The 14479-nt window shown below is 44.6% G+C and overlaps 1 protein-coding gene across 31 annotated transcripts in view; it reads right to left on the bottom strand.

Moving 5' to 3' along the window:
* FBRSL1 (fibrosin like 1) overlaps nucleotides 1-14479 on the bottom strand; it is a 518463-nt gene that overhangs the window by 209785 nt on the left and 294199 nt on the right. For 2 of the 31 annotated variants that reach the window (XM_066979035.1, XM_066979036.1), the window contains exon 1: nucleotides 9513-9599. The exons of the other annotated variants lie outside the window; for them this stretch is intronic. In XM_066979035.1, coding sequence (XP_066835136.1) covers nucleotides 9513-9584 — 72 coding nt within the window. In that variant the 5' untranslated portion in view covers nucleotides 9585-9599. Of the gene's footprint in view, nucleotides 1-9512; nucleotides 9600-14479 lie in introns of those variants that run through there. 31 annotated transcript variants of the gene reach the window in all.

Below are 14479 nucleotides of genomic sequence, written 5' to 3'. Positions count from 1 at the left end.
GCTCAAATTACCCTCCCACGGCAGAGCCGATGTGCAGGGTTTGCTCTTGTACAGCTACTGCTTGACTGTCAGCAAGCTGTGGGTAACCTGCTTTCCTCCCTTTGTAGGAGAGGAACAACACTTCTAATAGGGAAAATAATGGTTAAAATGTCTTTGCAGTGACTGGGGAATAATAATAATGAATATGTGTATGATACTTTTAAAAATGGAAATGAATTAGAGAGAGTCCTTTGCCAAGAGGGCTGCAACTAGAACAAAATGCAGCCTAGATGATTTTTTGGTGTTTATTGCCTGAGTGAGTAATGTTCATAAAGCTTCCCGTAGCTGCACCGAGTACCGATTGGTATCAGTGCTATGCTACACAGGTCAATAAAGAAGAGAATTTCTCTATTACCACAATGATTCATGAAAGTGATTACTCCCACTTTGACTTGCTTTCCAAAAAAACAGTCTGCATGCAGTGATATACTTGCCAAATGCTCCTCACGTGCTCTCAGGGAGCATCCTGAATCTGCTGCAGACATGGTTTTGTGAAACAGGACTGGAAATGCTGGGAAGCGTGTAGGGGACAGGACACATATGGTCCCCGCTGCAGCTAAGGACGCATTTCAGGCTGCTGGAGCAGCCAGGAGCAGGGGGTGGGCCAGCCTCCCGCTCTGTCACACCTCCTGCCACGAGGAATACAGAGAGCTGGGATGAAGCCAAGTGCCCCAGCGGAGCTCCCGGCTCCCCTGCCAGCCCCGCTCCAGCATTTCCCCTCGGCAAACCATCTGCAGCTGCAGCCCAGATCCTGCCCAGCTCACCCCGCATCTCCCTGTCCGTCTCACACACGCACACGTGGTCGCTCTGACTTTCTTCTTTCCTGTTGGCAGGAGACACCTTATCTAGAAGGTTATGCATTACTGCGATATATTTGCTTTTGAAGTACTGAGTGGCTTTTAGACTCTGGCATTTTGAACTTTTGGGGAGGAAGAATGTTACACTCACAACAAACTTTGAAGTCTGCTTCCTGAACGCATTAACTGTTTACTCTCTTCTTCTCCTTCTTGGCCACTTTAAGGTCCTCTAGAGTAAACACGATCCTCACACCCAAAAACTCTTATCATCCAGGTATCAGATAACAGCCCAAACACAAGGAATCAACACAACTATTTCAAAACCATGGAGTCAGGGAGGAACGAGACTACAACTCTAACAGAGACTGCAGGCTGCTCTTCACATACTTTAATTTACACTATACGAACGTGGCATCTTTTGACATTCAGGTATGTGGATCACAAGAAACAACAACTGTCATCAAATATTCCCTTTTTTTTCCAATTCTCCTCAACACAAGCAAATCTGAGCCTTAAATGTTCTTTCAAGGGCAAGTATTTTGGTTCCTAATCCTCACCTTAGTCCCTTAGTCTCAGATTTTCAGCAGAAGAAAAAAAAAGAAGACCACATCAAAGAAGTCTCTGGTTGTATTTGTATATTCTACTACTTCTAAAAAATTAGGTCGTAATTTCATATTCAGTTACACAGTCACCAAATTCAGCAACAACTAGAGAAGAACCTGACACTGTAATTTATTCTATCCCAAACACAAGTTTAGGATAACAAAGATTCAGCCTGATACCTTCCCCTATTTAATATAAATCTTTGTCATGAAAACAGAAAGAAAAGCAAGTTCTTTGTGTTACGCGGTGCCGTCAATTTAAATACCTTTGAACAGACTTCTGTGGTTGGGTGACCTGGGACGGCTACGTGCTCAAAACAACCAGCCCTCCACTTCAGAACAAAGCAAAATGTGTTTTGCTTTTAATCTGATAAACTTACATCCTGATCTTAATGGCTAAGGTCGTTTTGCAGAATTTGTCTTCTTTTGCGTTAAAGAAACAGAATTTCTGACTGGAGTCAGAACACATGATTAAGACCGGCAATGTCAAAGATGTTAATGGCAACAAACACAGCCCCCCACGCTCCACCCGACAGCCAGCAGCGGTCCGTCAGTGAGTCACTCTTTCCTCCTTAGTAGCAATTAAAATATATATTGATTCTTTAGCTTCCAACTTTGCAGCGAGACACATTCAAAGCAAGCGTTAATAAACATTGCTCAGTTCCTGCTTCAACCTGATCGTCTGCTTCTTGTTATCCTTCTAAGAAAAAAAAAAAAAAAAAGGAGGAAACTTGCTCAACTCACTGAAAAGAAATGGCTTTTGTGTAACTGTAACTTCATGAGAAAAATGGTTGCACAACCACGGCACAGAAGCCAGGCTGATGATGTAAACCAGGCAGTTTCCAAGCACAGCACTCCTCCCAGCACTAGTGTCTGAGCTGGGGAGCCCAGCGAAAGGGGTGCACCAGCAGAGCATGGCAGAGAAGACGTAAGCATGACATGCTCAGAATCGCTCCCCTTCCTCACTCTTTGACAAGCGCACCAAATGAGAATCTATCAGGCTGACGCACCGTGTCCAAGAGTTCCCCCTCTCGTGTCTTGGTCTAAGAGTACATTCCTTTCACGTGTGTTTGCTCAACATTCCTAGACAATTTTCCCCAGGAAAGCTTATGAAAACGGTCTGTGTCTTCTTTTTTCTCCCATCCTTGCGAGGAAAAGAGAGACCCAAGACAACCAGACCTTAGAGTTCATACTTGCACTCCACAGTTGGGATGATTCCCGGAGCTTCAGAAGATAAGGCTACAATTACTACAATTTAGTGTCTTTTCATATGCTGGACCCAAGGGCTTCTTTGCTTTAAGCCTTAGCTAGCGCCATGACAATTACAAGCTAGTATCTGTTGTTTCAAAATGTCTTTCACTGGGTTTGAAAGGATTTATTGGTAATATAATTGTTTTTATTCCTAGTCACGAACAGAGAACTTAACAAGAAGCAATGGTGGGATGGTAAAGCCAGACAAATTCAGAGATCTGGAGCGTGATGAGGTTGAGTCACCATTGTGGATAAAATGAAAAAAAAAAAAAAAGGAGAAAAAAGAAAGTGAATTTGCACCATCCTGAAGCAAGGCTGGCTACAGCTGTGATATGCAGGATGTGGGAAAGGAGGCAGAGAGGTATCTGTCCAGCTGTTCCCCCGAAGGTGTCACCCAGAGCACTCCCTGCCCCAGCTGCTGGCCTAGCTGCCATGGGAAACCACTGCTCCAAGGCTTCTGACTTCCAGACAAGGTGGCTCGCTGGATGATGTCAACTGGTCCAACACATGCTTCCGGGCTCACAAGACTGAAGGAATAAAATTATCTGGCTTGTATTATTACACAGATGGCGCAACTGAAGGAACTGGTTCCACCTGGCCTTCAAAATGACTTTTTCTGAAGTAAAATTCTGAGCTTCTCCGTGCTGAGAAGGCCATCCCTGCTGCCCTGAGAGGGTGCTCTTCCTAGAAGGAGACCTGGAGGGCTCCGTCCCGTTGAAAATCCCCGCTGCCTGCTGCTCCTTTGCAAGTGAGCGGCCTCGCTCCCCGCGCTGACTAATTACTGCGTGTCAGACGCCGCCGCGCTCAGGCCCTGCTGGCCTGCGGCCGAGATGCTGCACTCCGCTTCCTGGCTGCCATTTGGCACGCGCTCGCTATTTTTGTTTTAACTCTTTTCCTTTCTTAGAAGATTTTCCAGACTGGGAAATTCAATCCGAGGCTGCCCCCAGCGGCTTGGCTGCCAGCACGGACTTCTGCCAGCCCGGAGCTCACCGTGCGTGGGGCGAGGACGGGGAGCTCCTGCTGCACTGCCGCTGAGAAGGCGCCGAGGCACCGCACGTCCCTGCTGCCCAGCGTCCCCTGAGAACAACTGGGGCTCCCGTCTTCCAGGAGCGTGGCTGTTCTTTCAACAACAGAAGCATAAAAGCATCAAGGCACAAGGGAAACGTGTCCAGGAAAAGAGAGGACATGTTCTTATCCCTGCATTAATCCCAACTTTGCGATGATGGCTCCTGTCTGAAGAGGCAGCTGAAGACTCATCGCTGCTCAATGAGCTAACCTTCAAACATGTGGAAAAAAAGAAAAGGTCCCCAAAATGTCACAAGCTACCGTCACTTGACCTTCAAAAGTTGCCAGCACCACCAAAACTTTGGTGTTCTCTCTGACATAAAAAGCTTGGAACTTCTCATACGTGAATGGCTTTCTCTACGTACACAATGTAAAAATCCCCCGAGAAACTGAGGCAGTACCGAAGGAAGAGCCAGAAGTGAAGGAAACGAGTACTCCAGTTGCAACGCTGTTGTGCAGGTCCCAGAGCTGATGGGAGCTAGGCATGAAGCGTACAGCACTCAGAAAACCCTAAGTAATATAAAACATTGGAATTTGTCCCTTTGGCAAGAGAACTTACTGTAAGAACATCAACATCTTCATGTTTGACACCAAGTTTCCATATAATTTTGAATCAAGTTCAAAGCCCTGGACCTTATTGCTACGGCACTCCCCGGCTTACATCCAAGACATCTAAGAGCTTATTGAGTGTTCTGGGATGACAAAGAAAATGTTGACATATTTACAGTTAGCTTTTCTATAACTTGCAAGTTATAGAATCGATGTCTGGTATCCACAAAGTGCATCATGCAGGCGCTGGAAAAAGAAGGTATTTGGTCATTTGCTCCTTAGACCTTTTGCTGCAAGCATCCATAATATAAATAAAAGCTACAAATATTATCCCACTCCCAATACAATTATTTATGTTTGCTACACAGCCTAATAACAAACATATTTCATTTCTGGGAAGAGGGATCTCAAGTGGTTTAAAGACCACGCTGCTTTTATCAGGATGGCAAAATGAACCGTAGCCATGTCGCAGCAGGGACCCAGTCCGGATAACCCTCGGGGTCATTCAAGGAGTGACAAATCCATTTAGAGCACAGAAAAGCCATGTGTGGGGAGGAAGGAGAGAAATGTGACAGCAAGCCTCCGAGGTCCCGGATCACAGCTGAGTTTTCTTTCCTGTCGCCACGCCAACACGGGGAGCACATGGGTCCCTCAGCAGGGTCTGGCGCTGATGGTTCACCATGCTCCCACCCTGGGACACCTGCAATCCTGTGCCTCTCGACGTTTCCTCGTTTGCAGGATTTCCTCCAGGAAAGCCCTGGGGAAGCGCTGCTGTTCCCTGTGCCTGCTGCTCCCTGGGCAGGGCTGCCTCCTCTGTAGTGAGAGGTGAAATTCCCACCTCCTGCGAGTGCAGCAGGAGATCTGGACCTGCCCATAACGCAGACGCGTGGGCACTCCGTGTCCCCCCTTGCAGACATACTGGAAAGAAAGAGTTTACTTAACAATGTGCTGTTTCTGTCAGCTCAGCATGGTACTACGAGTATTGCAAAATATGAAGTAAATGCTGCCTTTTCTGCCCAAGCCATGATCTGCCCACAATCTTGTTTTAACTGTGTGTGGGATGCAGGAGAATTTAAAATGAACGATTTAAAGCTTTCTGCTTTTCTCAAAAGAAAAGATCACTAGTAGTTTGACAGTTAAGACTGACCCTCCAGTTCAGAACCAGAATTAATGGGAGAGAAAACATAAGGAAACATTTTCATTTTTAAGCTCCCAAGAGACTCTGGCAAACAATAGCAAAAAAAAACATTTCAGAAGTGCCAAAAGGCAGGGGAGTGCTCCATTTACTTATTTTTATGGTCAGTCACTGATCATGCTGATATTTGACTTTGGCTCTGAAATCTCAGCTGTGTTAAAATAAAGATAATACACAACTCACTCAGGGTAAATCCACAGACAAACTGAGATATCCCCAGGACTTGAACAGAACCACAGACTGTTGCTATATATAAATGCCGACAGCAATTTGTATTTTGTTTTTCACATTTTCACCTTACAGATTCTAGGACAGTGATATCTTTCTGTATTACATTCCACTTAGAGGACCATTTTCTGACAGATTTCCACAGCATCTTGCACGGAAGTACCTACAACACTTTTACCAGAAGAGGAAACGTGAATTTATTTATTTAAACTACCATGATACTTATCACAAGTTTTAGCACTCTCAAAGGGCTAAGACGGCTTTCAGTCAAAGGGTTTTTCTATGAAATGCAAGAAATAAGGACAAACAAGAGGCCGAATTAAAAAACTTCCAGCCCTCCCACGTGCTCCTTCAGACTGCCGCAATTACAGATCTTCAGTTAATGGCCAATGCTGAAATCACCCTCAAGGTACAAGTGGTCTTGCACGCTCAAGCCCTAAAACATTCAACCTGTGCCGTGCCCAGGAACACTACTGGCTCTTGGAAGGTGTCCAGAAGCCTGTCCAAATGCCGCAGAGCCTACGGGTTGAATAGATTACAGAGGCAAGACCTGTCACAGCGAATGTGCTCTCCTACAGCACCTGGTCGTGCATTACAGAAAATCACCATTGCTGCTGCCTTTCCGTCCCTTGGTGCAATGGGGAAAACCCACCGCTCTCAGATCAGCTACCACCCACTGAACAAAGCACTCGAGGTCGCAGACTCCTCACAGATGAATTCCACACTCGAGCTCTGTTCAGGTGTTACAACCTTCCTCGGATGAAGCATCTCACTGTATCTCGGTGCCTGTATCTGGGTTTATTTGATGCAGCCAAATTTTCTCCTCCAATCCCGTCTACCTATTTTCTCATTGGCCTGCGTATTAACGAGACTGAGCTAACAGATTGTGGCAAGTCAGCATGCTGAGCTGACATCCTGCTGCCCCCTCCGTGTCTGTCTGACTTTTAAGCTTTTTTTCTTTCCATTTCCCTTCTGGATGATGTGTAACACGCACTGTAGTCCAGGAATGCCTCTTGCTTTGGCTGCATGGTCTCTCTTCTTGGCATGCTCCTGGAGCCTGAGGGAACCTTGCTGGGGCTGGCTAAGTCACATGTTTGCCCTTTAACGAACATTAAAAAGAAAGCATAATCTATGTCATTTTGATGTTTCTGTTAATACAGGCCACAAGAAAGCTCAGGTTCCTCTTACGAAGATCGTAGGAAACAAAGGCATTTCCAGCAATCAATACATGCACAACAGGTATGGAAAGGCTTGATCATATCGCAAAGAGAAGAGGAATTATTAAGCAGTATGATGCACGTGCATTTTGTTTGAATTTCTTCAGCACCTGAATTTGGTAAATTGTGCTGTCACTTTCTTGCATTCCCGAACCTCCCATTGAATGACCTTTACTTAAGAGTTTATTTTCACTCACTGAAGTAAAGATGTTCAGCACACAGCAGAATCACATCCTTGGAAAGTCACCCTGTGAAAATATATCCTGAGGTTGGGAGCTGAAACGGTGATGTTCTTCCAACCCCCTTTCCTCAGCCCCGCTGGCTCTAAGAAAGGTGGAGAACATTTGGGGAATGATAACCTGCTTTGCCATACAATGTCCCGCACAGCAGAGTCTCCTGGTAAACATGACTGCAGAGAGAAAGACAGCATCCACAGTACCACAATTTCAACTGTAGGAATGTCTGGGAAGCTAAAACCCACATTCTCGAACACTGAATTGCTGTGTAAGAAAAAAAAAACAACAACACAACACAACCAAAACAGAAACATGAGAATGTTCGGCTGGAGTGACCTTTGCGAGAAATCTAGGGAAAAAGAAAAGAGCAGGATCTTTCCTTCCTAGGGAGGATTGTGAATCGTCTCCCAACTGCACTCCTGAGCGTGAATCAATTTTCTTCCAGTCGATAACTAGCGCAAAGGTTCTAACCTTCATTTGTGCTCCAAATACTCAATCGGGGATGTAGAACACATACCAATTAAGCAATTCAGCTAAAATAAGAAGGCCGTGAACCAACATCGTTGCAGCAGCTGCCCCTGAGGGATCGAGGGTTAGCAGCTTGGGGAAAAGGTAATTTATTGAGCTTAATACTCTGCGAAATGTTCTCATGATAATAAGATTGTAAGATCGTTTTAATATCTGAAGTCATGTTGAAAAGGTCATTTCTCATCTTTTACGCCTACCTAAGTCATGTAAATTAGAGCTACTCAAACAGAGTTGAGGGTGTTTGCAGCCTAAGTTTTTCTATATTTTTGGATGACAGAGAAAAATGTCAGTAATCCCAAGTGGTGGACACAATCAGGGAGAGCCCATGGGTTTTAGAGTAGCAACATTAAAAGATGGAGCTACTTTTGCTATGCATTAGGCCAGAATTCCATCTCTGACCTACTAAATTTTACTCAGACATTTCTTCCCCCTCCTTTTTAATGTTTTGATTTGGAGAATGTTAAAAAAAGATATTAAAACACTCTACATGTAATCTAAAAGGGGTGGGGAACACAGCTGATGTATTTGCCAGAAGTTTTATAACCAAGGAAAATGGGGCACTGGCAATTTTACAATGTATTCGCCTCTTTTCCAACATGCTTTTTTCCATAAAAGAGAATGAGTTTGGTGATTTTTTCTTCCCTTTTTTCTTTTTAATGCTTTCTAGGCAGAAACTTTGTAGACTTTGCCTCCACATCTCCCAGCCAACATTCCTAAATCACAACTTGCAGCTGCCTTTGCTCGCGCAGCCTTGGAGCCTCCATTTGGCAGAGCAGCGGAGTCGTGCCAAGATGTGATGTTTCTGTGATGTGCGCAATTACCCAACAGGGATGAAGCTGAGATCCCCAAACACATTTCACTAAGGCCCCTGAATCATATTTGAAACTAGGTCTTCAAAATTTATAACAGCATTAGGCTATCCAGGCCCTTAGTTTCATTTATGTTTTGAAGCTTCAAATCCATCACACAACGGAGCTAAATGAGGGCATTACTCTCAGTAATAATGCATTTGATCCCATGTAGTCTAAAAGATGGAAATCCCCTCCTGTTCTTCTTTTTTTTTTTTTTCTTAATAGGTTCCAGCATCTTTCTCATCCTTCCATTACCCCAACTCCCCAGCTCGTGTCTTCTACTACAGTCACTTTCAAAAACCCAGCCACCCACCCAGGACAGCCTCCCTTGCCATTCCCCTTCCTCATAATTCTTCTGCCTCCTTTCTCCTGAACCCCTGCCCCATTTCTGGCTTGTCACTGGTCAGGCTGCAAGCTTCTCAGAGCAAAAGGAGTCTCTTTTTTCTGCCTGGCAGTATGCTCCAGAGGTGCTATGCAAACGATTTATTATAACAGATTGCGGCCCAGAGTAATTTAATACACTGTAAACCAAAGCTCAGGAGAGCTGGCTATCCAGCATTTACAAAGCATGCCATGCTTGTATTTTTCAATACATAATACATAAATCTCTCTGTTGCCGTGGCTCTGTTTTCAGACTTGCTGGGGTTCATATGTGAAAATTTTCCGACTATTTATCAGCTTGATCTTCTCCGTCAGCCTTTATCATCCCTTACAGTTGCTCTGAAAAGTCCCTGAAATGAAGAGACCGAGGCAGCTGCCAAACGATGTCGTAGTCACGGCCTTCCAGGGTGTGGGACTCTGCAGAGGGCTGCAGCCCCTCCACGCCAAGACTGTCACCCTTACTATTATACGAGCATAATAACGATGATAACATCAAGCTGAAAACCAAGCTATTACACCAGAACTGGGAGGGAGAGGAAATGTCTGCGTGCTTGTCTTTTTTGGCTTCCTTACTTTGGTCCAAAGGATTGAGGGGAGGATGCTTGAAAAAAACACGAGGATCCCACCCCAACATTTGCGGGACATCTGGGTGGTTCACGGACAACAAGCCTTCCATGGCGATGTCGTGCCCCATTGTGACCTCTGGCTTTGTTACTGGGTGGCCACACCTAACAGCAAGGCTGCCGGGAACGCCGCTGATCCCACTAAGAGTGCTTTAGAGAAGTTAGTGCCAGCTTCCAGGTAACAGCCCCCCAGTACTATCAACGCTCATTTTTCTCCTAAGCTCAGTTTTGGTAAGGAACATGTAGCATCCAGCTAGTGAGTTTTTCCACTACAAACTGTGCTTTCAAGGAAGGTGATTCACAAATGAGATAGGGAAAATGTAATTCTGAAAAACAGAGAAAACCACGTAGCGACAAGGCTCTCAAGCAAAAGCGAGAGGACTTTTCATTTGGCCAACAGATTGGAGGTTAAACCTGAAAACCACACTTCACTTGGTTAGATCTATCTGTGAGCATGTATTTGTGTACTTCATCAAAGACTATCGAACCAAGAGAGGCAGAAAGCATGCAGCCGGCCCAACACCGGTGCTTACCGTGTCTACCCTCCCTGTCTCCTCTTCAGTAGCTACCGAGCAAGCGAGGCTTCCGAAACACAAGCAGGACCCAAGCAACTGTGAAACGATAAATCAAGTTTGCCTCGCTTCGGCAGCAGCCTGCTTTACAAATTTGCACCGTGCTCCGGATGGACGGGGAGGTACGGGGATGCTCGGAGGCAAGCAGCGGCGCGCTGGACGGGAAGCCTGCGTCTGCTCGCTGCGGCGTGTGCCAGGCGCTGCGGCATGCGTGTCCAGAGATGATAAATGGCTATTTGGTAGAAATATGTATTTTACACACAGCTTAATGGATGTTCATAAAAAAAAACGGCTGAAACTTGTTAATCCCAGGCATTTATACCTTCAGCCAATTTCAAAAAAATTCCAGTCCAGTTTTGGAGAAGCCAATATTTCACTGCTGACTGGAAAAATGTCTGCAAAAGGGAAAAATAACCCTCAAAGTACATGAATAGTACAAATTATAGAATACATTTTCTACTACTATTCTCCAAAACTTATCTGGAATCCTACTTAAAAAAAAGGAAAGTAACGGTATAAGATTACACAGAAAAAATTACACATCCTTTTTGGATGTGGATTACACATCCATGACTTTTTTTTAAAGTCACCGTTTTTGTAGAGAATTTTGCAGAGTACACAATAAAAGCTCTGGAGAGAAACAAGGCATTTCAAATATTCTAAATTTTTTCATTAAGATCTTTCATTTAGTTTCCTCTAATTCTTTTTATAACAGCAGCGAGTCCGTTACCTAAGTTTTTAACGGTTTTGTATGGAAAGGTCTCAAAAAGTAAAACCAGTGACGGGCTAGTGGACTTACTGCAGCCAACACGGAAGTAGCTCTTTCTTAATTTGACTTCAGGAAATGTCAGGTTTGTAAGAGACGACCAACAGTAGGTTCTTCTGGCTAACACTTCCCCAGGTGCCCAGCTTCCCACACTGTCCAGTCCTTCCTTTTGCTTCAGCCTTATTCAGGACCAAGGAAACAACCAGGCCATGTAATTACATGGCAGAAAAACGCAGTCCCACCACTTGCTAACCATTATCATGTTCTCATCTCCTATAGCACAGCAGTATCTACACGGCAAACTGCTGCACTTTATCGACAGATGGGTTTTAAACGAAAGCACGCACAAAACCAGATCTCTAAGAAACTCGGTTCGCGGAAGGCTGGCCACTACGGGGCTGCCACGCTGGAGGGGGCAGCCTGGGGCTCTCCTTCGCGGGCATTAGCCCTTGGTCAACCCCTGACCAAAAAAGCACAGCCAGGAAAGCAACCACAGATAGGGCTGAATCTGAAAAATGTGCCGTATGAAAGAAGCGTTTCATTTGTTAAATTCAAACAGATCAAAGATGTGTAACTCCAGCTTTCTATGCGTCAAACTTCGCAGCTGTTTCCTTTATCAGCTTGCTAGCAAAAGGTCTCTGTGGTTCGGTGCCATTCTTTGTAAAACCTCAACTGTTCTGCAATAAAAGAGGACTAATTTTTACAGGAAAGTTCTGCTTACATTTAATATCAACATCTGACCACAAATGCCAAGTACAAAATTTACTAGGTCTCACTTAATTGTATTTTGTGCTCTCTTTGTGAGCCAAATCCTTCAGCCTTTCCCAATACATGCTCAGGCGACTATGACTAGTTTCCACCAGTAAGTACTTACTCTCTATGTGGAAATCCAGCACTAGCGTCCTGTGCTGTTGATTAGAACCAAAATTTCCTTTGCATGTAAAACGTAAGAGTAACATTCTCCATCAGTCCTCCTTTAAAATTGCTTCTAGAGCAAGAAGACACACAAAAAGCATGCACCAATTCCTTCCTCTCCTGGTCTCCTCGTCTTGAGGAGTTCTCAAATCCAACTAAGACATGGCCAAACAGTCAGGCCCAGCAATGGAAGAGCGAGCACCATGGAGCACCTACAGCACTGCTGCTACCGCTCGTTAGAGCAAAGGCCATAATCCCAATTAAGGATGCTCACTGGTTAAGCAGCGCAAGCACTGCAATCCGTGCAGCATTCAAGACTCCGCGTGCCACCGGCAGGGACGAGGGGGTTGTGATCCTGTCTGGGAGTGCAAATTAAGCTTCCGATTGGTGGGTGCAAACAGGTTTTCAATTTACTTGTTCCTCTTCTAATATTTCATTTAACTACCTGTTACAGCTTGAAGAAACATTTTCTGCTAAGTGTGTTCATTTGCAGGCCCATCTCTTGCCCAAATACCTAAGTAGTACAGCGATAGCTTCATGTTAATGCACATCTTGGTTAAATAAACCAGTTTTCCAGGCTGCTAGGTTTTCATTTACATTTCTGGTAGATTAGCCTGAGCTGTGGAACTGAGCACCATGTAGGCAGGGAGACGGGAAGAGGCAAATTGGTCCTTTATGTACAACTCCCCACCTAGCAGCCCCCTGGCTGGAGGAGGTGGCAGCCACTTGGGCTGCCCACGGAGCTCTGGACTTGTGGGGAGCGAGAGGTGCTGGGATCAGCGCATCACCTCAGCATCCGCTAGGGTGGAACAGAGGCACCAGCCTTAGCTCAGTAAGGTGTACCTGGGGTGCTTCCCCGGGGCTTTGAGCCGGGATATTTACTCAGCCTACCTGCGGCAGTCACCAGGAAAAAGACAAAAAAAAATAAAACAAAACAAAAAAGAGATGATAATAAAAGGTTGATTAATTATGTGCAATAACTGGGACAGCATATCATGAAAATTCCATTCTTGTTTACTCAGCTAATTCACTTTTTATGAGTGTTTAGGCTTTAAAGCAAAACAAAGCACTAATTACCCAATTAACGAGCAATTAAGTTACTGCAGCCTAATAGCCTGTACAGTGGCTGCCTTTATGAGTCTGATGGTGAGTTAGAGACCCATTAAACAAATTTATACACAGCTGTAGCAAACATTACATTTCCAGAGATGTTACATTACATGCTAATATTTTCACAGCCTTGAAACATCACTCACTGGTTTAGTGAGTACAGTTTGCCAGTTTACTCAGCCGAGGGCTGACAAAGGAAAGGGCTCACATTTTACCAACAGCTATACCCATGGGTAGAGGGCTCTGTATTTTAAAGTCTTCTGGAAGAGGCTTTAAAATATTTACTTGTTTGCAGGAGTGTAAGACGCTCTCTGCAGCAGGTGACATTGCACTGGAAATTTTAGGTTTGCAATCGGGTCATGAAGGTAAGGACATTTTACCGTGTGAAAAGAGACAGGACATTTTTGTAAACTCCTCCAGGTGGATGGGATTGCCTGTGACAAAGTGTGACAACCCTCAATTACTGTCCTGTATTAACAGAGGGCTCTCCCCACCCACACAATAAGCAGTACCAAAACATGGTGGCATGAATACTAACAGCAGAGTTTGGGCTCTGGCTCCTGCGCTGGCTTCTCTTTGGTGATGTCAGACTCATGGTACTGGAACTGTACTTCAGTGAGGTTCAACTTTCACATCAATAATGGGTGTACCCTTTGGTGTAACTTTATCCAAATAAAAAAAATTGTTTTTAGAGCATCCAATTCACGTTAGTTAAAGAAAATGCATTTTTTTTTCTGAGGATGACAAATCCAAATTCTTAATAAATAGACGATTTATTTCTGCTTAAACAAGAGACGTTTCCATTTATCTACCACCACACAAAAAGCCTTAGATCACCTCTTTCACAGGCATAGTATCACTTCAAAACACAGGGTGCACTGTGAAGAAATGTTTCTTAGACCACAATCATCTGGGCAGCACGGTCCTGCAAGCATGCTGCATTTCCTGAGTAACCCCATGGAAATGCTCAGTAAGCAGTGAAGACTTCTGGGGGCGTTGGTTAGAACGACTTTAACCTGATGTTAAAACAGGCCACTAAGTGCAGGGCCAGGAGCTGCAAGAACATACGTTTTCAAGTTGCATACCCACACTTGCAGCATCAGACTTTCAAGCTGGCACCACCACGGTCCCACTGAATTCAATGAACTGCACCAACTGCTAGCAGTCACTAAAGATCTGGCTCGTGTGCATTTGTTAATAAATATAAAGACATGCCTGTGTTAATGAATTTGAAAGAATGAGGCTCTCATCTATCTTACGGATAAACAGAGTTTTGCTCGCAGCCCGCACCTCAAGAACACCTCCCCGGGCAGAATTGCAAATGAGGCCCCACTGCCTTTGGGCTGTGCTTAGGGTTTCCTCTTGTGTGAATTCTCCGACATCTAATACGGCATAAGCTTAAGCTTCAACATTTTCCCTGTTGGGAACACTGAAGATGAGTTCTCTTTTCTTTTTTTTTTTTTTTCCACAAACACTGAAAAAATTTACTGTTTTTGAAATGTTTATCATTCCATCAAATACGATGCACCAACTCGCTGATGGCCTTAAAAATGA

The sequence above is a fragment of the Anser cygnoides genome, chromosome 17 (assembly GCF_040182565.1).
Source record: "Anser cygnoides isolate HZ-2024a breed goose chromosome 17, Taihu_goose_T2T_genome, whole genome shotgun sequence".
Lineage (NCBI taxonomy): Eukaryota > Metazoa > Chordata > Aves > Anseriformes > Anatidae > Anser > Anser cygnoides.
The sequence above is the reverse complement of the archived record's forward strand: the minus strand, read 5'-3'. Positions and strand labels throughout refer to the sequence as shown.